The sequence below is a fragment of the Lemur catta genome, chromosome 3, assembly GCF_020740605.2.
Source record: "Lemur catta isolate mLemCat1 chromosome 3, mLemCat1.pri, whole genome shotgun sequence".
Classification (NCBI taxonomy): domain Eukaryota; kingdom Metazoa; phylum Chordata; class Mammalia; order Primates; family Lemuridae; genus Lemur; species Lemur catta.
Genome location: NC_059130.1, coordinates 119,685,192 through 119,710,989, shown reverse-complemented (window position 1 = coordinate 119,710,989; position 25,798 = coordinate 119,685,192). Strand labels below are relative to the sequence as shown.

General features: G+C 44.1%; 2 protein-coding genes and 1 pseudogene across 4 annotated transcripts; all 3 read left to right on the top strand.

Annotated features, from left to right (window-relative positions):
* The first annotated feature begins 7,605 nt into the window (after nucleotides 1-7,605).
* On the top strand, nucleotides 7,606-8,289 carry LOC123634492 (annotated as a pseudogene). Its single transcript, XR_006733932.1, has one exon. The product of XR_006733932.1 is annotated as a 60S ribosomal protein L14-like (transcript).
* Nucleotides 8,290-8,889: 600 nt separating this feature from the next.
* On the top strand, nucleotides 8,890-24,938 carry CENPS (centromere protein S). 2 transcript variants are annotated; one of them, XM_045546175.1, is made up of 6 exons: nucleotides 8,890-9,067; nucleotides 11,798-11,921; nucleotides 12,589-12,622; nucleotides 16,028-16,094; nucleotides 18,343-18,520; nucleotides 24,850-24,938. In XM_045546175.1, exons 1-5 carry the CDS (start codon nucleotides 9,017-9,019, stop codon nucleotides 18,481-18,483), a joined length of 417 nt encoding a protein of 138 aa, XP_045402131.1. In that variant the 5' UTR covers nucleotides 8,890-9,016; the 3' UTR covers nucleotides 18,484-18,520; nucleotides 24,850-24,938. The 2 variants fall into 2 exon arrangements, with proteins under 2 accessions (XP_045402131.1, XP_045402129.1); XM_045546173.1 differs by lacking the exon at nucleotides 24,850-24,938 and having other exon boundaries at nucleotides 18,343-18,779.
* CORT (cortistatin) lies at nucleotides 23,279-25,139 on the top strand. Its single transcript, XM_045546176.1, has 2 exons — nucleotides 23,279-23,772; nucleotides 24,850-25,139. The coding sequence occupies exons 1-2, from the start codon at nucleotides 23,632-23,634 to the stop codon at nucleotides 25,066-25,068; spliced, it is 360 nt and encodes a 119-aa protein (XP_045402132.1). The 5' UTR covers nucleotides 23,279-23,631; the 3' UTR covers nucleotides 25,069-25,139.
* The last annotated feature ends 659 nt before the right edge of the window (nucleotides 25,140-25,798 follow it).

Genomic DNA, 25,798 nt, shown 5'->3' with positions numbered 1-25,798 from the left:
TGCTCTTCCTCCAGTCTCTTGTCATCACCTCGGCCACACTGAGCCATTACCCCATTGGCAGAAAGATCTGCGGTGCTTTCACTACATTTGAATCAGTTTGTTTCCTTCTTGCCTTGTTAATTTTTCCCTCTTTGTTTTCTTAAAAAAAAAAAAAAAAAAAAAAAGACTCCAGAATGGTCCTAGAAGCCCGGAGTTAGGGTAATGTTTAGCACTGGAGGGAACAGTGAGGAGGCTCTAATGTGCTGGTTGCGTTATTTCTTAAGTTGGGCAGTGGCTATACAGATGTTCATGGAAACATTCTTTATGTCTTTTTGTATGTCAAATACTAGATAATAAACATTTTAGATTATTACACTTAAGTGATCGGCTCACCTTGGCCTGATTTGTTTCCTTTCTCATGCCTGTCTTCTTCTTTTTTTTTTTTTTTTAATTTGAGCTCTGTCACCCAGGCTGAGTGCAGTGGCATCATCACAGCTCACTGCAACCTCGAACTCCTGGCTGGGCTCCTTCGATCCTCCTGCCTCAGCCTCCCAAGTAGCTGGGACTGCAGGCATGAGCCACCAGGACTGGCCGACATGCCTGTCTCTTTATATTTGTCTCTAAGTCAGGCCAACAGATTTGTTGTGGTATTTTTAGCAATCTAAGCCTGCTGCTTAGAGCTGGTCACTTCATCTCATTTACTTAGGAAAAAGCAAAAAACTGCCAGCATACTGATATTGTATGTGGCCTGGGGCCAATGTAACTGTTTCACTTGGACAGTTTAACTCCACTACGATTCCCGGGAGTGCTTGGAAAGTCCTAAGAGTGGCCTAAGAATAGTGACGGCAAATAGCTGCCGTGTTTTAACAGCTGCTCTCTATAATTTGACCTCTGACCTCTATCTTAGAAGAGTGCAGGGGCAGGCAGAGCTGACCTGGGAGAGACAGTCCCTTCCATAAAATCATCAACTTTGTAAACTCAGCCTGGATGTGCATATTTAGCCAGAGCAGGCCCCACTCACCCCTCCCACCCCCACCAGCAAATTTAAGAGCTTTAGTAGCTGCTCATGACTGGGGGTTCTTTACGGGTTGTGAAAGGCATTTCTCAAAGGTAATCTTTTGACCTTGCTCTAAGGCAGATGGATGTTTCTGGAATGGAGAATGAGAAAGAAACAACAGTAAGAGGTCAGAGGCTTTACTAAAGTAAAGCTGGATTGCCCAAAAAAATGTATGAAATACTAATAATCAGAATCAACTTCAACCCCTGCTTACCTCTCAAGAAGCTGTGAGTGGTGGAGTTTGGTTTCAAATCCAGCCCCTCTGCTTACTAGCTGTATGACTTTGTGGACATTATTTACTATCTCTGCTCTCAGTTTTCTAATTTGTAAAATGGGATGATAATAATAGTACCTGTCTCCTTGAGGCTATTTGGAGGATTCACCCAGTAAAAACAGAATGGTGCTTGGCACATAATCATCTATATAAGCGGCAACAATTACTGCCATTCAGGGTGTGCCTGCCCCTGAAGCAGTGGTGATTCTCCTGAGAGTTAGTAAAAGGTGAAAGATTTATACGATCTGAAGAGAAACCAGAGTATATCTCTCCTGAGAGTTAGAAACCAAATATTCTCAGCACCAGTGATGAATCTGCTTTGCACACCAGGCCTCCAGAAGTTCCTGGCGGGCGCGCCACCCAGCAAGTAGAGAGGTCAAGAACAGATCAGAGCTTCTTGTAGGAGTGCGGGACTATCCCTGGGATTTTGAAAAAATGCAGACTCTGATTCAGCAGGCTGGGGATGGTGCCCCACACTGCATTTCTAACAAGCTCTCAGGTGTTGCCTGTGCTGCTGGTCTGTCTACCATAGTGAAGTGCTGGAGTATAGGTGGGATGGGCATCAAAGCACAGATTGCTGGGGTGAAGGCAGATCTGGTCACATCCAACTACTGTCTACAAGCACTGTCACCTTGGGCAAGTTGTTTAAGCACTCTAGTTTCCACTTCTCCATCTGTAAAATGGGGTTAATAACTACTTCCTTGCGTTCCTGTGCCGATAGATGAGATTATGTATATAAAGTACTTGCAACAGTATCTGGCACATAGTAAGGGCTTAATAAATGGATGCTATTGTTATTGTTACTGTTAAAAGAATGTAACAGTCCTTGACAAGGAGTTACCACATATGCTTTATGCCTTTTGAATTTTATATCCTGTGGCTTATTTTCAATACCAATTTAAAGAACCCACTCTGGTAGCTAAATTAACAGCCTGCCTGATGGTTAGGAGCCTGGGCTTTGGAGCCATTCTGACTGGGCTCAAACCTTTGCCCCACACAAGTTCACCACAGGCCCTCACAAGTTACTGAACCTCTACGTGTGTATTCTCTCAGCTGTAGAAAAGGGATGACAGCGCCTCTCACAGAACTGTTTTGAGAATTAAACATAAGACACTTGGAACAGACCCTGCCACACAGTGAGTGCTGTTTAAGGGTTTGCTGTTTATTACCTGCCCGCTGCTGAAGGTGAGGTTGCTGAACAGTTCGGGGCATGGATGGAGATGGATGCAGATGGGGTTTTGCCCTCAGCCTAGTCAGTCCTGTCCAGCCTAAGCACCGCGAGGACAACGTGGTGGCTATTCCAGCAAAGGGCTTCCCTTCAGTAGAAACTGTAGGACTCTGATGAGTTCAGCCATAAGTCTTTCTGCTCTGTTTGGGACATAAAGCAGTCAGTTATAAAGACATGGATCAGACAAGGAAGCAGACAGGATTTCTAAGCAGAGACTTTGGGCAGGGCTTTGGAGGCGTTCTATGTTCTTTGAGGCAGATGTGGAGCCCATCTTTTTGGAAGGGGTGGGAGACCTTCAATATACTATGTTTAGTATGTGTGTTAGTATATATATGTTCACTGTCTACTGATCCCATATGCTGTCCCAGTTACTACTGACTGGTGTGTAACAAACCACCCCAAACTCAGGGGTGTAAAATAACCACCATTGTTATTATTCTCCTAATTCTGTGGGCCAGGAATCTAGAAAGAGAACAGGGAGACGGCTTGTCTCCTCTCCACGATGTCTGGGCCATCCCCTGGGAAGACCTGCCAGTTAGGGGTGGCACCATGGCTGGGATTGCCTGTAGGTGCCCTCTTTCATTTGGTGGTTGATGCTGGCTGTTGGCTGGGTCCTCAGTGAGGGCTGTGAGCTGGAAAAAGTACATGTGGCCTCGCCGTGTGGTCTTGGGCTTCCTTACCACATGGTGGCCTCAGGCCGAGCAAACATCTCACATGATGGCTCAGGGTTCCAAAGGTGAGTCTTCCCGCTAGCAGAGTGGAAGGACACTGCCTTTCAAGTCCCAGCTGTGGGTGTTACACAGCATGATTACAGCTGCACTGTTTTGGGTACAAGTGAGTCATAAGCCCCCCAGATTCAAAGGGAGGAGGATTAGATGCTACTTCTTGATGGGGGAGTGGAAGGTTCCAGAACACGTGGGTCAGGAGACCATCTTTGGAAAACACAACCTGCCACATGTGCTTTTCCTGAAAAGGAAAATTTGTTACCTGGTGGAATCAGGAGCTCTGACCCTATTTGGGGGCTTTCCTGGGGGTCTCATACAGTATAAATGGCAGACATGTAAGAATATAATAATAGCTAACACTGAGACTGTGTGTTGTTGCCAGCATTCTAAGTGCTATATATGTTAACTCAATTAATACTCTCGACACCCTCTGAAGTAGGTACTATTATTAACCCTGCTTTACAGATAAGGCACATGATGTTCAGTAACTTGTCCAAGGTCACAGCTACTGAAGAACTAGAATTTGAACCCTCTGATACCAGAGACCACACACTTAATTGCTAGACTATCTTACCTCTCAATGTGTACAATCTATTTACTCATTCATTCAGCATATTTATTATACACCTATGATATGCCAAGCACTGTACTAGGTACCATTTGTCCAGTGAGAGAAGTCAAAAATCCTGATCTCATGTGCTTATGGAAGGCTGGGCGTAGTGGCTCGTGACTGTAATCCTAGCACTCTGGGAGGCCGAGGCAGGAGGATTGCTCGAGGTCAGGAGTTCGAGACCAGCCTGAACAAGAGCGAGACCCCCGTCTCTATGAAAAGTAGAAAAATTAGCCAGCTGTGGTGGTGTGCACCTGTAGTCCCAGCTACTTGGGAGGCCGAGGCAGGAGGATTGCTTGCGCCCAGGAGTTTGAGGTTGCTGTGAGCTATGATGACACCACTGCACTCTAGCCCAAGCAACAGAGGGAGACCCTGTCTCAGAAGGAAAAAAAAAAGAAGGCACGGACTCAGAAGCCAGGCTGCTCATAATCAAATCTGGGCTGTACCTCCTAGTAGTTTAACCTTAGGCAAAGTTCTTTCACCTCTGTGACTCTGTTTCCTCACCATAAGATGGGGCTAAGAGTACCCACCCCGAGGGCAGGTAGGATAGAAAATGAGTGCCTAGAACCAGGATAGGTGCAAAATAAGCACTCAGTGTCAACTGCAACGTTGCGGTGGGCAGCCACCCCCTGGTTTCACACGGTGGCACAATGCTGACATCTAGTGGCCAGGTTATAGGGTTACCTCGGCATCAAGTAATCAGTAATATGATCCCCCAGCCCTGGGCCTTTTCTCAGACTCTGAAGGGCCTGTGTATTGCACACATCACTAGAATAATGTTCTTTAACCCTGGGAAGCAACTGTTTTAAAACGAGATAACATGCAAGGTGCAAAGCATAGAAACTGCCTGGGGAATAACTGTTACTGTTTCTTGAGCCCCTGTGTGAGGCAATAAACCTCACTACTACCCTGTGAGGTTGAGACTATTGTCCCTGCTTTACAAATGAGGGAACTGAGCCTTGGAGAGGTTCTGTGACTTGCTCAGGGTCACCAGGCTCACGAGAGGGAGCTGAGCTCTGGACCCACAGTCTGCTGTAGAGCCAGGACTGCTCACCGCCCAGCACCCTGCCTTTCCTGCTGCAGGCCTGGGATGGCCTGGGATCGCCTGCCCGCTTCCCCCTGGAGACAGGGAGAGCCGCAGCGGTCAGGGAGGAGGGGGCTGCCTCCTCATTGCCCTCACTTAGGACTCAGCCAAGAGGTGGGCAATTGCCTGGTACCAGTTCCCAGTACTGAGCATGCCAAAGCACCACACTTCAGGGCATAGTTTCCTGAGCCCCAACACACACTACCAGCCTGGCATGTAGTAAACACTTGTTAAATATTAATTCAAAGTTGAAAGGACACACTGCATTGTAATTAGTTGTCAGATAAGGGCATGAGTGTCCACGTCCCTTAACAGTGAGTTCCAGGACAGCCCACGTGCCTGGCGCACTGTGGGTGCTTACTAAATGTTTGCTTTAGATCTGCATCTCAGCAGCATCTCACTGAGCAGGGACAACGCAGAGGCTCCTTAATAAAAGGCACAGTAGGCCCTCTTCACCAGCAAAGCAAGGACCCCCAATAGTTTTAAAAGAAATGTGATTTTGATAATTGTTTTCTAAGGCCTCATTGCAATCGTTAGGGAGAAAATCGTATTTTTGGACCTCACGCTTATTCCAAAGTGAAGTGTGTCCACTTCTAATTGCATGTGGGGTGGAGCTGGTATAGAGGGCTTTTCATGTTGACAGCCTCAAAAGGCCCTAATCCTTCCCAGTCTTCTCTGTAGACCCAGCGGCTTCTCCTGCATGGTGAAGTCATCAGCCTTTCTTGACAAATGGGACAATTGGTGTTTATTTTTATTTGTGCTCAATTGGAAGAATATACAGGCAACTCCCCTTGTACTACCTCTGTGGAGAAAGTGACAGAAGAAAAAGTGAGACATTGCAGGTGAAGAATCACACAAGCACATCCTTTTCTGACTACTTGCCTTTTCTAAGAGGAGTGTGAGCCATGACCCTTCTGAGGGGCAAGGAGAGGTATCACACCTTTCCCACCTGACATTTGCTAGAGCCAGTTCCTACAGGTTAGTAGGAGCTGATTTCTAAATTTTGGGGAATATTAAAACAAAGAGACAAACACAGCCATTATTAAAAATTAACTTATATAAACTTAGGCTTAAATAAATCATATTCAAAACAAAGGTAATAAACACTCAAAAGCTGGCTGAGTGTGGTGGCTCAAGCCTGTAATCCTAGCACTTTGGGAAGCTGAGGCGGGAGGATCACTTGAGGCCAGGGGTTCCACACCAGCTTGAGCAACACAGTGAGATCCTGTCTCTACAAAAAAATTAAGAAATTTGCCAGATGTGGTGGCATGCACTTGTAGTCTCAGCTACTCGGGAGGTTGAAGTGAGAGGATAGCTTGAGCCAGGAGTTCAAGGTTACAATGAGCTATGACCAAGCCACTGCAGTCCAGCCTGGATGACAGAGCAAGACCCTGTCTCTAAAACAAAAAAGCTAACCAACCAGACACTCAAAACTCATCACTTCTTAGTTATGTCACTACATTGTACATTTCACTACTACCTATGTTCCTGACATTATTGACATCTATCCCACCTGTGTGGTGGATGTGTGCACAGCATCTATTCCCAATTCTGAGTTCAGTGACCTCATCCTGGCAGCTGGAAAGTAACAGTGATGGAGGTATTGACACCATGGAAATGGGCAAATGCTACAAATGAGGGTTTGATTTGTTGGTGATTGTCTACTTAAGAAAGTGATGGAGAAATGTTAATAATGCAGATTAAACTTGAAAGTGTATCATGTTCATGGCCTTTACATTGTGAATAGCACAAAAAAATGAGGAAATGTTTTTCCAATACTTGAATACTATTATTTGATTGAGCAAAAGAATCCCTTGCTCATGTCATTAAGGTATGAGTGAAGCCTCAAAAGAGTGAAGTTGAGAAGGAATGAAATACCTACAATAAGTTTGGAAGGAGTAAAGATCCAATGTTGGGGCTGGGCACGGTGGCTCAGGTCAGTAATCCTAGCACTCTGGGAGGCTGAGGCGGGAGGACTCCTTGTCAGGAGTTCCAGATCACCCTGAGCAAGAGTGGGACTCTGTCTCTATTAAAAATAGAAAAAATGAGCTGGGCATGGTAGCCCACACCTGTAATCCCAGCTGCTTGGGAGGTTGAGGCAGGAGACTTGCTTGAGCCCAGGAGTTTAACGTTGTTGTGAGCTAGGCTGACACCATGGCACTCTAGCCTAGGAAACAGAGTGAGACTCTGTCTTAAAAAAAAAAAAAAAAAAACACAACAAAGATCCAATGTTGGGTTTCATTGCTTCACTTCTTAACTTAAAGTAATAAAGTAAAAATCAGGGCCGGGTGTGGTGGCTCACGCCTGTAATCCTAGCACTCTGGGAGGCTGAGGTGGGAGGATCGCTAGAGGTCAGGAGTTCGAGACCAGCCTGAGCAAGAGTCAGACCCCGTCTCTACTAAAAATAGAAATAAATTAGCTGGAGAACTATAGTCCCAGCTACTTAGGAGGCTGAGGCAGAAGGATCACTTGAGCCCAGGAGTTTGAGGTTGCTGTGAGCTAGGCTAATGCCACGGCACTCTAGCCTGGGCAACAGAGCGAAACTCTGTATCAAAAAAAAAAGAAAGAAAGAAAGAAAGAAAGAAAAGAAAAATCAGTCAACATTCATGTCAGAACTATACTCCTCCTTCTCACCGAATGCCGCCTCCATGGTGTTCAGGAGCTTCGTGGAGGTTGGCTGAGTGGCCTACGTCTCCTTTGGGCCTCGTGCTGGAAAGCTGGTCACGATTGTAGATGTCAGTGATTAGAACAGGGCTTTGGCTGATGGACCTTGCACTCAGGTAAGAAGACAGTCCATGCCTTTCAAATGCATGCAGCTCACTGACTTCATCCTCAAGTTCCCACACAGTGCCCGCCAGAAGTATGTGCGACAAGCCTGGCAGAAGGCAGACATAAATACAAAATGGGCAGCCACAAGATGGGCCAAGAAGATTGAAGCCAGAGAAAGGAAAGCTAAGATGATGGACTTTGATCGTTTTAAAGTAATGAAGGCAAAGAAAATGAGGAACAGAATAATCAAGAATGAAGTTAAGAAGCTTTAAAAGGCAACTCTCCTAAAAGCTTCTCCCCCCCCAAAAAAAAACACCTGCTAAGGGTGCTGCTGCAGTTGCAGCAGCTGCTAAAGTTCCAGCAAAAAAGAGACCAATGCAGGCAAGAAGGCTCCAGCCCAGAAGGTTCCTGCCCAGAAAGCCGCAGGCCAGAAGGCAGCACCTCCTCCAAAAGCTCAGAAGGGTCAAAAAGCTCCAGCCCAGAAAGCACCTGCTCCAAAGGCATCTGGCAAGAAAGCATGAGAGGCTATTATAAAAGTAATAAAGGTTCTTTTTGACATGTTAGCAAAAAAAAAAAAAAACCCAAAGAAACCAAAAAAAAACAAAACAAAACAACAACTATACTCCTTTATCAATGGCAATGAGGTGAATGGGATAATCCGGCATTGATTTGTGTCTGATTTTGTGACATTGTTGGTGACAGAATTATAGAAATTGATGGTGAATTTTGCAAAACATACCTACTGAAGGTATCTGTGTATGGAGTTTACAAGAGAGTATTGCATTGCATTATTTGTAAAGTATGGACTATATATCTTTTACGTCAGTAAAATTTATGGTAACAAACTTTATACCCTCTTTGGGAGGCCGAGGCAGGAGGATCGCTTGAGGCCTGGAGTTCAAGACCAGCCTTGGCAAGAGTCAGGACCACTCCCCACCCAACCCGCGTCTCCACCAAAAATAAAAAACAGACAAAACTTTGTGCCTATACACACAGGTTTTTGCGGAGACCTGACTGTCAAGCACTGTGCCAGGCGCAGAGTCAGGGTCTGGGGTGCAGCAGTGACCTGGAGGTGACGCCCCCATCCTCGCCGGGCCACCTCAGCTAAGACCGACCGCGAAGATCCCTCCCCGCAGCCGCCGCCAGGGGCCGCGCGCGAGGCAGGGAGGAGCTTCGCGCTTTGTCCCCCCGCGCGGCCCGTCGCCCTCGCCCCGGCGGGAAAATCTGACCCGGCAGTCAGGCCACCGCCCCTTTCCACCCTCGCGCGCTTGCCTGAGTTGGCCCGCTGTGATGGAGGAGGAGGCGGAGGCCGAGGAGCAGCAGCGATTCTCTTACCAACAGGTACAGGAAAAGGGGGCCCCGAGTGGGCTGGGCAAGGACCGCGTCGAGTTTCGGCACATGAAAAGGCGCCGCAGCCTCAGTTGCCTTCTTTTTGGGGCCCGCTCTACGGGTGCTGATTATCCCCGCGCGTTTGCGCATGCGCTGGCCGTGCTGCCGCGGGAGGTGCTGGGAGGCGGTTTCCTTGGCAACGCGGCTGGACTCGGGCTGCGGCGTCTCGGGAGGAGGCTGATTCCCGGAGAGCTCCCGGGAGCGCGCGGGCTCCGGGTTCCGACACCGGCCTTCCGGCTTTGTGGCAAGGCCTGGGTCTCCCCTTCTCACGCGGGGTTGTTGTGAGGGTGGAATGTGGGCGTTAAAGGAGAGAATCGAGGAAACGCACTTAGCGCTCTGAACTGCCGGCCCCCGGAACCCTGAGCTCCCTTCTTTACGGATGACGGGGCCGCGCCGCAGAGCCCCAGAACTCGTCTCGGCCCGCCGCCTTGTGATTGGGTTGACTCTGGCCCAAATGCAGTTTTCTTCCATGTAAAATAGGAGTAAAAATAACCACCTCTCAGGTAGTTGTGGGCATTCCAGTCGTTCCTTTAGTCAGCACCGGGAATACAGGGTGACAAGAGTCAGGACATAACAGTGCCGTGAAGTGGTGAAAAGAAAAGCGTGGAGTGATAGCCTCAAAGACCGTTGACTGAGGAAACACGAGGATGAGCTCAGGACGTGGGAGTTTCCTGTCTAAAAAGTGTTCGCTTTTCAGCATTTTGCTATATATTTCCTTGCTCTTTATTCTGAATTATTTGAGAAGTAATTGCAGATATCTTGACATTTCACCTTTACATTTTGATACTTTAGCATGCATCTCCCAAGAACAAGGCCATCCTTCTACATTATTTCTATTATCACGCTCCGGAAGTTTAGTATTGATAATATCCTATTACTGAATGTACAGTCCATATTCAGATGTTTACAATTGTCCTAAAGATGGTTCTTTGAGCCATCTTTTTTCCTTCATCCAGGATCAGATCAAGGATGGGCCTTGCATTTAGTAATCCCGTCTTTTCGGTCTTCTCCACCCTCTTTTTGTCTTTCATGACATTGATGGTTTTGAAGAGTCCATTCATGGCAAAGGTGTATTGGGAGATAAACTTGAGAGTAGAGGTTGTCCTTTTCATTTCTGGGTTCTGAGCCCGTAGAACAGAGCCTGGCTGTCAACAGACAATAAATACTGATGAAACGAGGCTGCAAAGATGGGCTGAGAAATTTGACTCTCAGCTGTGATGAGCCGGTAGAAGATCCCACCATTCGTTCAACCAGCCATTCTTGGTACTAGGTAGATAGCAGTAAATGAAACTGACGGTCCTGCCCTTGAGGAGTTTAGAGTCTAGTGATTTAGCGTCCAAGCACAGTGGTGTCTGCCGCACGGATGAAGGCCGGGATGGGTGTGTGTGGGAGGAACACAGAAAAGTTCCTACAGCCAAGAGCATTCAGAATCCTTGTCCTGTAACCCCATCCCACCCCATCCATACCTAAAAAACATGACCTTGATCCAGAGGTGGGGCATGCCTGTTGTCCCAGCTACTGTGGAGGCTAAGACAGGAGGATTGCTTGAGCTCAGGTATTCAAGGCTGTAATATTAATAGCTGTGACTAGCCACTGCACTCCAGCCTGGGCAACATACCGAGACACGGTCTCTAAAAAAAAAAAAAAAAAGAAAGAAAAAAGAACTTGGGGTTCATACCTCCTAGGTCTGTGGTTCTTTGGCTCCTCCTCCTAAGGGCCTCAACTTATCCTAGTTTTGTGATAACTGAAACTGAGGAAGGTAGATGCCTTTCTCATCTGGCCTCTATCCCAGGGTCCTGGACTTGTGTTTTTTGTAGTTCCTCCTCATCTTGCCTATATAATGAACACTTGCTCGTAGATTTTACGCTGTCTTAGTTTCAGCTGTCTCCATGTCCAGTTCAGCTCTGTCTTTGGCACAGAGACACTCTGAATGGCTCCACAAAATCTTGTTGACAGGTGACCAAGACCATTGCTTAGCTTATTTTGCTTTTGTCTTGAGGTTCTTCCTTCTCTCTCTCTCTCTCTTTATTTTACTCCTCTGCATGGGGAAGAGATATGTTTTTTAGTACCTGAAAGGGTTGCCGAGGAACAGTGAGGACCCTGCTGAGGTGGGCTAGCAGACTTCCAAATCAGGAGGGTCAGGTGTGCCCTCAGGAGCCTTTCCTGGTCTTGTCCTGTATTTTTGTCCTTTGTGACATGCAGGCCTGGAGCTGCCAGGTACTTGCTGCCGAGACATGGGATCCTGCTGTATGTACTCGATTAACCGCCTGAAGGGCAAAATCCTCTGCCTGGTTTTTCCCAAACACCTCGCATACGCCCTTGCTCATGGGAACTTGCAGATAGTTGTGGAATGTCGCCATTGCTCAGTGGGAACTCGCAGATAGTTGTGGAATGAGTAAAGTCATGCAGATACTCTGATTTCTTTGCCTGCTGACCTGCCCTCATAATTTGTTATCTTTACTTGACCTAAATCATAACCATTAACAAGGAAGTAATGTTTCTACAAGTCACACTCCAGCGGGTCTCATTAATTTATTAGTATGCTTGAAAAGTTATTCAGTCATTATGGAAGATGCTGAAGGAATTAGGCTGAGCAGACTCTCTCCCTGGTGTTAATTTTTTAAGGTGTGAAAGTTCCCATTTGCAACCTTACCCATGAAGTATTTTGATTTTTTTTCCCAGAGGCTAAAGGCAGCAGTTCATTATACTGTCGGTTGTCTTTGCGAAGAAGTTGCACTGGACAAAGAGATGCAGTTCAGCAAACAAACCATTGCAGCAATTTCAGAGATGACTTTTCGACAGTGCGGTATGAAGCCTTGGTCTTCCTGTCTGTATAAATTCCAAAGGCTGATTTTGTCTGGGGGCAGCCTGTAGGTGGGAGCTGTGATATGTCTGGCCAGCAGACAGAGAACATTGTCATCATCATGCATTCTTCATGAAACATTTCTTTTTCTTGGCTGTAAGATTTGGATATTTTGTGGGAAGAACGGTTTTTTTTTTTTTCCTGTTATGCTAACACCTTTATTTTGTTGTGTTTTAAGCTGCCCTGAGGGCTGGAACATTAGACATTACATTGTTTATTTCAATGGTTTATAACATTTTTATATCGCCCATAGTTTATTTGACAGCTGAACTTATGGCATTGGTATTTGCTTGACTTCAGAGGAAATTAACGTCTTTACAAGCCCTAACTGTAGAAGAATTTAAAGTTAAAGGATAGTTTCTAGAAAGCAAAGGTGTAGTCACAATTAACGGAAGGCTTGTAATAGAGGGCAGAGAGTTCTGGGAAGGGCAAGGAGGTCATAATGAATAAAAAAGCTAAAGGCTGTTATAAAATGGCAGGGCTGCCAAAGTGCCTCCTCTCACCTTTAACAGGATTTGTTGTATTAATACTGGTCACGGTACTGACTGTAGAATTCAAGACTGAGGTAAGGGTAGCTAAAGTGTATGTCTTGTCTTTTTTTTTTTTTCAGAAAATTTTGCCAAAGACCTTGAAATGTTTGCAAGGTGGGTAGAGACCTTGAATATCTGATGCTGTGTCTATTTACATTCTTTTGAGACTCTCCATCTGGTGGGATATTTCAGGAAAGCTTTAGCTATTCATTTTTTTGTGTGTTTTGTGGAGGCTTTTCTCTAATCATGACTCTGCAAGAATATAATGTCTGCTTTAATCATGTCGATTCAGACTGGTTTGGGCATTTTTTTGAAGTTTTCCAAGGAGTTTTTGTTAAAGAACCCAAGTCATTCAGTTCCAGGTTAAAAAGATGTGAATAACGTCTCTAGGAGTCTGAATGTGAGTGGAGTGAGCCTGTTTTAAAACACGTCTTCGGGAGGGCTTGATGGCTCAGGGTCTGAGACGCGGTGTCTGGGGTGGCCGCCCTTCTGCAGAGTGGGCCACTGCGTGCTCCGTGTGGCAATTGCTCGCAGGTGGACAGATAATGACAGGCAGAGGCTTTCATTTGCCACATTTGTCACGAGTAAGACATACTCCTTGGAAAGTGGGTGACTTGCTTTCAGCTGGTAAAGCTCTAGCTTTTACAGGTGATTTATGCTCCTCTCTTCAATTAGTACCCCAGGTAATTGAAAACAATTGCGGCGAATTGCTTTTATGAAGCAATTTGAATGACTAAGGCCTGAAAGGGCTAAAGCTTTCTAATTTGCTGCCACTTCCATTCGGTGCCAGCCTCTCCCACACCCCATACTTTTCACCTTGCTCCCTTTAGCTCTTTGTTTCTCAGATGCATATTTTGAATGAATTAAATCAGTAGGTTCTCAGAGGGCAGGCTCTAAATCTTTCCTATTCCTGTATATATTAGTCCCTAAAAACTGCTTAGCATCTCGAGCTTGGCCAAAAGGGATAAGATAGTATTATGGGCTACTGATAGCTCATGTGGCCTATTCACTGAATTCAAGCAGTTGCCCTATATGTGTCCCCCCGCCCGAAATATGTTTATCACCTTTACTTGCCATTTCTGTGTTAGCTGTGGAAAAAGACAATTAAAAATTTAAAATACTTTTGTGAAAATTCTAGAAATAAAAATGAAATTAGAACCATTTCGCATAGTAATGCATTAAGCTTTCAGGTATTCCATGTCTTTTATAATTACATACACGGTGATTTTTCTTCTGCTGGGTACTGAGGGGTGAAGTGGGGGTGCGTGAGAGAGAGAGACTTAGATTGTTAGTTCCACAAGGAGGGACATCATCTTGTATGTAAAAGAGTGTGTGGGAAAGCTTTCAGCTGCTGTTCTGTAGGATAGACCACCAGAGACTTTCTCAACCGTAAGAGGTGGCTCATCTTCGGCAGTGTCCGTGTGTGTCCAGCGCTCCTGAGGCTGCCTCCTGAGCCCCCGGGTGACTGCAGAGCCCAGTCATGAGGCTCTTGAGGGTTGGGGCAGCGCACTTCTTCCTGGTGCAATCCATACGTGCAAAGTTTCTTTGAAGACTCATCCTTTGCCTGAATTTTACATTCATTTTCATGATATTTCAGTTTGCTTTCATAGAAAAAAGTATTGTTTCAACGTTTATCCCTGAATATTGGTATTACCAGAAGGTCAGCTTTGGTCATCCTGTGGCTTTAAGTTGTCCCTATCATACTTCCTCTAATCCCAAGATTATGATTACCCCACTTTGAGAAATCAAAAATATGTACTGTTTCAGGTCAGTTATATATTAAATAGTCTTTGTAGGCTGGCATGTGGACCTAACCAGTATTTATAACATTGTTTCTATGAGAAAATGCATTTAAATTCCAAATAATCAATCCACTTACAAACTTTGGAAAACCAGCTCCCGATTTAAGTTGAGAATTTCCTTTATTGAGCTCTGAAATCTCTAGTCTCCTCATATTGTTAATTTTGAGGAAGATGGATATTCTACAGTAAAGAAATTCCAGGAACATTAGGGAATAGTCTTTAAAACCTGTGTTGCTAAGAGTGTTAATGAAAAATTGCTTTGTTACTTTCCCTAGTAATTTTCTGGAGTCAGAGCCTTAATTTAGGATAGTCTGTGACATACAGTGGCTGGCATAGGCTACACTTGTCCCTCCATCTAGGAAAGTGGTGCAGAGATACCAGAGGCCAAGCCGAGTGGTAGAGAGGATTGAGAGAGTCACTTTCTAGACACTTCTTTGTGAACACATAAGATTAGCTCACTCTGTAAACAGTTCAGTATGCTTGTTTCTTTTACTGTACTTTAAGAAGAATGTACATACACACATAGCAGCCAGGTTGTGTGATTGAGACCGGGCCACGCTGTGGCCATGGGCACTTAATATTTTCCACCTAGAACATCGTAGACTGGCTTTGTGCTTTGTGGCTGCTATTGTATCACCTTCTGTCTGACTTTTTCTCTTTCTCCTATGTCCTGGTCCTTGTGGGGTGCTAATTAGAAGTTATCTCCTGAAATGGATATTATCTCATGACAAGTAGATATTGTCAACCATGATGAGATGAGGTGGTATTTGCACATTTTGCAGAATGTGAAGGATTAATTTGGTCAAATTATGGAGTATACTTTCTGTGTGACTTTATTTTCTAACTCAGCAGGTACTCAGTGAGGACTCACTATGTATGCTGGCCACTTTGCTAGTTATTAAGGATACAAAGATTCCTGCTTATTTTGCTTACAAAGTTCTTCCTTATTTTGAGGGGTGGCGGAGTTAGAAATGGCAAGAAGGGATGTAATCAGAGTAATACATTATTGAATAGAGCTTATTATCTTGAATTATCTTTCATAGCAAAGATAAGAGGACTGGAGTGAGTATTTGAGTCCAAGTTGTTAGCAGGAAACAGACTCCAGTTTCAAGGATGTTCTTTATTCTACCTGGGATATTGTGGAGGGAATGCATTAACTGCTTGTTGGGAAACAGGACATTAGGAGGCATTGGCGTATGCTTTTTCCTGTAAGTTAGCCCTTGAGGGAAGAGTTTCAGGATCTTGATAAAAGTAAAGCCATGCTCCCTGGAAATTCTCTTTGTTCTTCTACTTAATCTCTGTTAAAGCAGAGGTGATCTTTGTATTGTGAGACTCACTTTCTCTGCACTGAAGTTGTACACTAACCTTCTTGCTTTTTCTGTGGTGTTCGTTGTGACCACTGTGCCCAAGCAAGACACTTTTGGGAGAGTTTTAACTCCTCAGGCTCCTTTCTGTGTTCTCAGTCTTCAGGCACCCATGGTCTTCAGGTGAAGGTGGACAGATGGGTGTCTGCTTTCTCTTGGTCTCTTTATTAATCGATATCTTGGCTAGTAACTTCACTTATTTTTGTGTCAGTGTTGCTTAATGACCTTGATCTAAAAAGATGGGCTACTTAGAGATCCTTGCTAGTTTGAAGTCTGATCATGAACTTTCATGTTTCATCAAAACTTTAAATAATACCAAACATTTTGGTGACTTGTTTCTGCCCTTTCTATAGACATGCGAAAAGAAGCACAATTAACACTGAAGATGTGAAGCTCTTAGCCAGGAGGAGTAATTCACTGGTGAGAGATGAATTTCTTTCCTCACTCCCCTTTCCCATCAGAATACATTATTCCCAATTAATCACTTGAAGCCATGAAGTTATTCCCCAGGGCACCTTGCATTAAAAACTAGAGATGGTTGAACCATTCCGACCTGCCTGTAATTTATAGTCTTTCTTTCATTAAGATGGATCTTGCTAAGCCAATTTGAAATTTTCTAATCAGCACTCTCTGGATTTCATAATTTGCCTTTTTTGTAATATCTCAAAACTTTGGTCCCATGTTTCATTTACAACATGATGTCAGAGACTGGTCACAGGCTGGAGTCTGTGGGGACAGCTTTGTTATGGTGTTCACGATTTCCTGATGGGCCAGGCATGGAAGGAATATCTGTATGGCTCAATGTGCAGGAAAACCACACTTTTTTTTTTATCTTTTCAAGTCTAGAAATCACCTTGACCAAGCCCTCATTTTCCAGGTGACGACACTGGCATCCAGAGATGCCGTGATCATCCCAGGCTAGTGGCTGTGCCCATGGCAGATCTAGGACACTGGGGAGGTTTCCTGACTCAGTCTATGCTCCCAGTTAGAACACTTATGGCTCTCTCTATAATGTGGGCTCCACAAGGGAGGGATTGGTTTGTTATTCTGTGCTCCATCTATGTTGCCTAGAACGGTGCGTGGCACGTGGGAGGGGCTCCATAAAGTCATTGAATGAAAGAATTTGTATAGCACTTTACAGTTTACAGGGGCTTTTTTAATTTTTCTTTTGAGACAGGGTCTTGCTGTCTTGCCTGTGGCGTCATCAGAGCTCACTGCAATTTCAAACTCCTGGGCTCAAGCAGTCCTTCAGCCTTAGCCTCCTTAGTAGCTGGGACTACAGGCACATGCCACCCTGCTTGGATAATTATTCTATTTTTTTGTAGAGACAGGGTCTCCCTGCATTGTTCAGGCTGATCTCAAAACTCCTGGCTTCAAGTGATCCTCCTTCCTCAGCCTCCCAAAATGCTGAGATTACAGGCATGAGCTACTGTGCCTGGCCTATAGGGGTTTTATAGATATTATTTTAGATATATTTTTTAATCCTCACAACCACCCTGTACTTTTTTTCTTTTTAATGACAGGGTCTTGCTCTGTCGCCCAGACTAAAGTGCAGTGGCGTGGTCATAGCTCACTGTAGCCTCAAATTCCTGGGCTCAAGAAATCCTCCCACCTCAGCCTCCTGAGTAGCTGGAACTACAGGCATGCGCCACCATGCCCAACTAATTTTTCTATTTTTTATAGAGATGGAGTCTCACTGTATTGCCCGGACTGGTTTTGAACTCCTAGTTCAAGTGATCCTCCCACCTTGGCCTCCCAAAGCACAAGGAGTACAGGTGTGAGCCACCATGCTCAGTCTGTTTTTATTTTGGACTCTTAATTTTTTCATCTAACAGAACCTCATTATTGAAGAAAGTACAACTAAATTTGTACATCTGACTAAGTCCTCGTGAGGGCATGGACCCTGTCTTATTTACCTTTTATCTCTAGTACCTGGTACATAATAGTTGCTCAGTAAATTTTAGGTGGATAAATTTAGGGAGGTTTTTTTTTTTTTTTTTTGAGTCCAAATCCCACTCTGTCACCCTGGCTAGAGTGCCGTGGCGTCAACCTAGCTCACAGCAACCTCAAACTCCTGGGCTCAAGTGATCCTCCTGCTTCAGCTTCCCGGGTAGCTGCGACTACAGGCATTCACCCAGCTTTTTTTTTTTTTTTTTTTTTTCTATTTTTAGTTGCCCAGCTAATTTTTTTCTATGTTTTAGTAGAGACAGGGTCTTGCTCTTGCTCAGGCTGGTCTCAAACTCCTGACCTCAAGCAATCCTCCTGCCTCGGCCTCCCAGAGTGCTAGGATTACAGGCATGAGCCACTGTGCCTGGCCAATTTAGGGGGATATTGATTATACTTGTGCTTTGTAGAGTATATTTGTGATTGGCATGCCTTATACAAGCTCCAAATTTTTTAATTCTTTTGATTATTTAAGGAACTCTCGCATTGAAGCATACTGGTTGGAAGATATGTGAATAGTAATGAGTTGATTGTTGTAGTTGATTCCTTTTTCTAGATAACAATTTTAAGCTGCATTTAACTCTAAAAAATGTAACCCAAGTGTTTCCACCCAAATTCGTTGGGTGGGAGTGGTTGGGGAAGGTGTAATTATTTATTTTTTTTTAGGTTTATAAAATGATTTACAACCAGATATAAATATAGGTTGTTTTTTTTTTTTTGGTAGCTAAAGTATATCACAGAGAAAAGTGAAGAGATTGTTCAGATTAACCTAGAACGAAAGGCAAAGAAGAAAAAGAAGTTAGAGGATGAAAACAAAAATTTAAATGAGCCATCAGAGGCTGGAGCAGACGAAAGTGACAATTAAGCTCTCTCAACGCCTGGAAAATGCAGTCTTTTAGCAGGTAGAGCCACCTAAAAATGTGTATTGTCACAAAGGGAATTTTGAAGGTATAAGTAGAAATTAAAAAATACAAAAGGCTGGGCAACTTTTTTTGTCCTGTATTCTCCAAGTCATTAACTGCAAAAGCTGTTTTAAAAGAGAACTGGAAACTCTTGAGCAAAATACTCCCATAACTCACTCAAGAACACAAGGCATGTGTTTGAATGTTACATATTGGAAATTATATCTATTCCAGTTAATAAAGTGTGCTAGCAATTAAACATGGTTGACTTTTGCAAGCAAAAATCATAGTTATTTCTTCATTCTTTGACATAATTTTCTAGGCTAAATGACAATCTCCAAAAGATGAGTAAAGGTATATTTATTTAGCTCTTCCGATTTCTAGTGTTGTTTTTAAACACATGCCCCCTATGATCACCAGGTAAAAAGATGGATGTTTGGGAATGGTCCTTTTTACTTTTTAAAGGTGATTTTCTCCAGAAACACAGTTTATATGACTTTTCTCTGGGCATTTTGTAATTAAACTATGGTTCTTCGGGTAGTAGTTTTGCTTGAGGGGAGAATCTGGGACAATTATTCCAGAACACTTCAATGTTTCATTCTCTATTTTAGTTTATGAGAGACGATGCTCCAGGAGCATGATTCTGCTGTGTTCTTGTGTTCTGGGATTTCTAGAGATCCAGGCATGCCTTTCCCTTATGGGGAAATAGAGTGGGGAAAAGGACCGGCATTTACAGAGCCCATTCTGTGCGCCAGGTACTACCCTGGGCGTTCCATATGTTACCTCACTGGATCTTGACGACTTTATCAGGGGAGATCTGATTCTCCCCATTTTCCTGATGAGCAAACTGAAGCTTAATGAGGTTAAGCAGCTGCCCAGGATCACCCGGCTATTGATCAGTAGAGACAGCATTCACATTTGGGGCTGCTGACTCTAGAGTGGGCAAGAGAGAAAAGGACACATATTTTGGGTGGAATTTATACCATCCATACTCAAATATGATCAGCAAAAGACACGCCAAAGCCTTATTCTCAAAGGGAAGTGCTAAGCTATGGTCATAGTAAAGCACTGAATTTAAACTTTATGGTTTCAGGTCTATAAATAATTAATCATTTGATCTCATATTAATTATAATATCTGTGTGTCACATCTATGAAAGAAAAGTGAATCATAAAGCCTTCTATCCTTATAGCACATTCAGCCAAAGATCTGTATGTTAGCAGTTTCACTTTTGAATAAGTTCTCTTTAAACTCATCAACAAGGGTTTAGCGAATAGATGCTGTGGACTTTCCAAAGGTTGACACATCCAGGTTTGCGTCTTGGGTTTGCAACTCTAATAGCTGTATGACTTGCTGCAACTTTGTGCTTTTATCAGTGAAATAGAGTTAAAAGTCCCTTGCAATGAGGTTGTATGTGGCAATAAAAGGAAATGAGTAGAATCATTGTAACATGTTATTTTTGTAGATTTCTGTAGCTTCTGAATCTCAGTATACACATGACTCACAGTGGTAAGCCTTCGTGTGCCATGGGTGTCCTGTATGATAGGATACGTGAATAGCAATGAGTTGATTTTAGTGGGACCTCCTGGTTGGTGTGGGTATTTTGATATGAAATTTTCTAGCCAGATGAGAATACTGACTTGACATTCGTGTAATCTTCTGGTTTATTTGGCATACTTATGCATGACCTGTGTGTATTTTGGACAAGTGGTCTTATAACGCATTTTTCAGGGATTGTAACACAGGGAGGTCAGACTTCATAAGGAATAGCTGACTCCATTCCCCTTATTCTTGTGAGCTGCCTCTTCCCCTGTACATTCCAATTAGGGTTTAGTTTATTCTGGAATGTCCAGGGTTATCTGCGTCATCCTTTACAATTCCATCCTTGGTGACAGAGGGCAGAAAGGACTTCTAGAGGGCTCTTTGTGGGCTTGCTTCCTCAGAGTTTTAGAAGATCATCTGTGCTTTCACTAAACCTACAGATGATTAACCATATAAAGAAGCAAATGTCTTTGAAATAAATGTGACGTGGCTAACATAGAGGCAATTTGCATTTAAAATATTTGTCGTCTCCTACTTACAACAATTACTGAAAAAGCTTGAAATAAAAGAGCCTGTATTAATTTATTATTACTGACGTTACTGGAGCCAGGGAGGTTTCAAAGCATCTCCTTCTGTATATAGCAGTAGCTGGAATGCACGGGGAAAGGTCTATACTGGGCATGTATGTAGCTGATATCTTAAAACCCAGATGTCTAAGAAAGGTTAATCGGGCATGCTGATTCCCTTTGCTGAATTATGGAATCTTATAGAGAACCCTTAGAGATCATTTAGTGCCATCTCCCCCTCAACATAGGAACCCGTTCTACAGCATTCCTTATATATGGTTCCCAGGCTCCTGAACTCCTCCAGGGATGGAAAGCCTTTTCCATTATTGGACACTAATTGTTACAAGTTTCTTCTGTATATAAAGAAAAGTCTTCAACCTTCTAACTTCTATCTAGGTCCTAGTTCTGTCCTTTAGGATAAGTAATCTTTGTTTTTCAAAATAATTCAGTAACGAGTTCCTTTTAATCAAAGTTCCCATTCATTGATCTTTTCAGAAACACATTATTGCATAAAACATTACATTATGAGCTCTAGGAGGGCAGGCCTTGAAGTGGTGAGCACTGATCACTCAGTGCCTTGTGTAGTGCCTGGCACATGGTTGGCACCCCGTGAATACTTGTCCCCTGTGGTTGAGATGTGCTAGTGGAGTAGGTAGGAGCCCTTGCTTAGGTAACATGGCTCTAATCAGGGGTTTCCAGCATTTTGTAGTGAGGAGCTCTTCTTTACACAGTTGGGGGAGTAAGTGATTGAGGTTGTCTCCTTAATAAGAATGCCTGACGTTAAGTACCTACTGTGTGTTCTGCTTGCGATAGGTGCTTTACATGATCTCATTTGGTTCTCACAACACTTAGGAGGTAGGTAGTAGGTACTCTTTTTATCCCCATTTTATAGAAGAGGAAACTGAGGCCACACAGAGGTTGATTAAATGACAAAGCCAGGATTTTAGTCCAGAGCCTGCACACCTTAAAGTACTAAGAGATGTTGCCACCTTCTTGAAATGGTCCTTATCACCTTTCATGAAGCCTTCCCCAGCCTGCAGCATCTAACCCTCCTTGGCACACTTCTTGTCCCGCTGAAAATGTACTTTTCTTTCATTTGTACTTATGTCTCCTACCGCTCCTAGGCTGTGACAGCTGTCAGGGTGTGAGTGCAGGGGGTCCTTTGTGTTATGCGAGTTCTATGTACATACTGGGTGCTCAGAATGTTCAACAAGCCCATTGAATAAAATGTGCAAAATGTGCTAAGGATATAAGAAGTTGGCTGAGCTACTGCAGATTTTCGCGGTGGCTCACTCCTGTAGTCCTAGCACTCTGGGAGGCCGAGGTGGGAGGATCGCTCGAGGTCAGGAGTTTGAGACCAGCCTGAGCAAGAGCGAGACCCCGTCTCTACTAAAAATAGAAAGAAATTATCTGGACAACTAAAAATATATAGAAAAAATTAGCGGGGCATGGTGGTGCATGCCTGGAGTCCCAGCCACTCAGGAGGTTGAGGCAGGAGGATTGCTCAAGCCCAGGAATTCGACACCAGCCTGAGCAAGAGCAAGACACCGTCTCTACTAAGGACAACTAAAAATATATATACAAAAAATTAGCTGGGCATGGTGGCACATGCCTGTAGTCTCAGCTACTTGGGAGGCTGAGGCAGGAGGATTGCTTGAGCCCAGGAGTTTGAGGTTGCTGTGAGCTGGGCTGATGTCACGGCACTCTAGCTCAGGCGACAGAGCAAGACTCTGTCTCAAAAAAAAAAAAAGACTGTGACAGATGAAATTCAGGACTGAGATTTCCCTTGTGAAGGGGTATGAACTAGGACTTTGGGGAACAGAAAACGAATATGTTTACTTCTAGGAAGAGCTGTCCGTTCTTTGGTTACTTTATTTCATTTATGGCCTTCCTTGGATGTTGGTTACCTCTGGCAGGTTTGGGGTGGATGTTTCAGATTTTACTAGCTGTCTCAGTGGGGTGAAGGAGCCTGTGCCTTTGTGTGATTCTGAAACTGGGATCTGTGAGGGAAAGCCAGGAGGTGGCTCAGAGAGGGACACCACTGCACTTCTCAGCAGTGGCACTGTCTTTGGGGGGAGAGTGAGCCCTGGGAGCCAGCCAAGCACAGGTAGGGCACTGCTTCTCCAATTGTGACTGTGACTTACAGTAGCGATATGTCTTACACCTGACACATACAGACAACCTGAAGCATTATCTATCCTTATTACACATGATGCACTCTGACTTCTATTTCATTCAAAGAGGAAAAAAAAAGAGCTGGTCTGTGATCCACGAGCAGGTGGTCAGCAGCAGTATGGAAAGTGCCGGGTCGGTGGCTGGCTGCCTCAGGGCCAGCCTCACCTGGAGCTTGCTGGCAACTCAGGCACTCAGCTTCTCCCCACACCCACTACACCTGAATCTGCATCCCGGGTGATTGTGTGGGCTTCCCAGTTTGAGAAGACCTGGCCTGGAGGACAGCGGGTCTGGCCTGTTGGGCTGAGAGGCAGTGCTGGGGGACGATCACGTGGGTCATCCTTGCTTGTGATTTGGTGAAACCAGTGGATGCTGTCGGAGCATCTCTCTGAGCCCTCATTGCCTCCTTATTTGTTCTGCCTGTAGCAGATTCAGTCATACTTTTATATGGGCACAATTTCACATTAAGCTCCTTATCCAAGGCTAATTTTATATTATCTTAAATCACTTGTTTTTGTTCTCGTGGCTTCCTGCTTGCTATAGGCATAATTACGAGGAAGTAGAACTCTTCAGAAGCAAGCACACATGCATTCCAAAATAAGAGCAAATTTACCCTCAACACAGGAAAAGACCTGAGGCTTTAATTAAGGGGTTAAATCCAATCCCAAAGTGCTTTTGTGGGCACTGATTGCTCAGGCTTATGCGTCAAGAGGGGTACAGGCTTTAGACATGTATAGACACAAAAAAAAAAACAGCTGGAGTTTGAGCTTAAAATACTCCCAGTCTCCAAAGAAGAGGCCCCAGTCTACGAAACGTTGACTTCAGAGCTGTATGAAGGAAGGGCAGCCGCCGAGAGAAGCGCCCGCCCGCAGGATGCCGCTGCCTGGGGGCCTCCTGTTGCTGCTGCTCTTGGGGGCCATGGCCACCGCTGCCCTGCCCCTGGAGGGCAGCCCCACTGGCCAAGACAGCGGGGTGAGTACGGTCCCTGCTCAGCCACACGCTAGCCCACTCCCTGTCTGTCTCTTTTGTTAACATTTTTGGCCATGCCTGTGGAGTCCAGCATCTGCATGGCTCGTGTGTGTGCATGCATGGGTTGCAGTTCACAAGTAGGACAGGACGCAGGGCTGCACTTTGTAGTATTCCTCTCGGCTGGCCCGTGGTACTGTGACATTGCATTCAGACCATTGATTCTCATTTACCTTCACCCGTCCCAACCTATGAAGTTTGTTAGAAACCTCTGCAGCTCAAGGTGAGCCTCTTCATGCCAGCGCGCTCCGTCTGCCAGTCCGTGAGACGTTAAGTGATTGTACCAGTCTATTATAGCACAATTGTGGAGCTGCAAATGCCCATATTAGTCACACGGACTTCCGGAGCCTTAATTTATATATATAGCACATATTCTCACTGGCTCAGATTAATTGACATCATTACATTTTTCTACTGTGAGAATTTGTAACTTCATGAGGTGATTTATTTTTCTTTTTTCCATTTTGAAAAAGTTCCAAGAAAGAGTACATGAAGTTGACCATTAAAAATGAATTTTTCTCTGAAATTACCAGATGAGTTTCAGACAGGTCATTTGTCATCAGATTACTCCTAGAAGCTTTCTAAGGAACTTGAAAGAGCAGGATATAATGTTTCAATCTGATCTGTCTCAAAGAGCAATTTGTGGACATCCAGGTGTGTCCAAAGATGGGGAAAATGAGCTAAATGAGCCTGATCTACCTTGGGGGCTTCTTAGTTGCCAGTCACTTGTTGGGGGAAAATGACAGATTTCCTGACCTCTTCTAATTAAGGACCTCAGCAAAGATTATGGGGCAAAACCAGCAGTTTTTTTTTCCTTAACTGAAAATTATCTTTTCCTTGTTTTCTAATTAGAGCAATTTCTTTAAGGTATTCTCTTAGCTTTCTCATCCTTTAAATGGAAATGTGATTTATTGTTATGGGGCATCTTTTTTTTTTTTTAAGTGAGGGATTGTGTATATTTTAATGCTGCCTGAGCCAGACTGTTGATTTTTCTTTCCGTTGCCATCTGCTTCTCTTTAAAAGCATATACAGGAAGTGGCAGAAACAAAGAAAAGCAGCCTTTTGACTTTCCTTGCTTGGTGGTATGAGTGGACCTCCCAGGCCAGCGCCGGGCCCCTCAGGGGAGGGGAAGCCAGGGAGGTGTTCAAACGGCAGGAAGGCCGGCCCCTTCAGCAGTCCACGCGCCGAGATAAAACGCCCTGCAAGAATTTCTTCTGGAAGACCTTCTCCTCCTGCAAATAAAACTGCTCCCGTGATTACTCATGCAAACCGTGTAATGATGGACCTGAATAAAATGTGTTAAACAGCAGCAATCTTTCCTCTTTAGGTAGTTTCTTCTCCTTCCCAGGTCATTTGGAAAGTATTTTTTATTGAAATTTCAATAGTGCCCAATACTGACAGTGTCTTGAGTAACTTGGAACCCAAAGTGAACAGTTTCGATAAAGATTTTGTGATTTTGCTAGACCATACTCAGTGCAGCCACTGGGCTTTCCTTCCAGCCTTCATAATGGTGCTTGGAAGTTGTTACGTCTTTGATTTAAAATAGCTAAAGGCTACATAATTAAGACTTCAGAATACCATCTTATTTCAGTTTATTTTTACATGAATTGTTTAATTTAAAAAATATTTCCCTCACATTAAAAGCAAATTTTTAACATCGTGCTCAAAGAGCAAAATGATTATTCCTCATGTTTTAGCCTGAAATTATTTTTAAAACAGATGTTATGCTATTAAACAGAAAACATCATGCTGACATGCTTATAAAAGTTATATTCAAACCTGCTGTTATGTACGGGTTTTAATTAGTAACTTAATATTAATTGGTTACAATTCTTTTAATGGATTATAGCTTCATCTTTGCTTTTCGAGGAATGAAGTCTATTTATAAAAGTGTTCTTTTGAACCAGATACAGTAAGCTGTACTGCTGCCCAGCCTGTAGCCTCCTTGCTTAACTTTTGATACCAGGACGTC

What these genes read in the sequence shown, in the direction of transcription:
- CORT (XM_045546176.1), top strand. Translation starts at nt 23,632, where the DNA reads ATGAAGGAAGGGCAGCCGCCGAGAGAAGCGCCCGCCCGCAGGATGCCG. An exon ending in CCACTGGCCAAGACAGCGGG is followed by an intron (nt 23,773 to 24,849) that starts GTGAGTACGGTC and finishes TCTCTTTAAAAG; the next exon opens with CATATACAGGAAGTGGCAGA.
- CENPS (XM_045546175.1), top strand. Translation starts at nt 9,017, where the DNA reads ATGGAGGAGGAGGCGGAGGCCGAGGAGCAGCAGCGATTCTCTTACCAA. An exon ending in GACCTTGAAATGTTTGCAAG is followed by an intron (nt 12,623 to 16,027) that starts GTGGGTAGAGAC and finishes CCCTTTCTATAG; the next exon opens with ACATGCGAAAAGAAGCACAA. An exon ending in CCAGGAGGAGTAATTCACTG is followed by an intron (nt 16,095 to 18,342) that starts GTGAGAGATGAA and finishes TTTTTTTGGTAG; the next exon opens with CTAAAGTATATCACAGAGAA.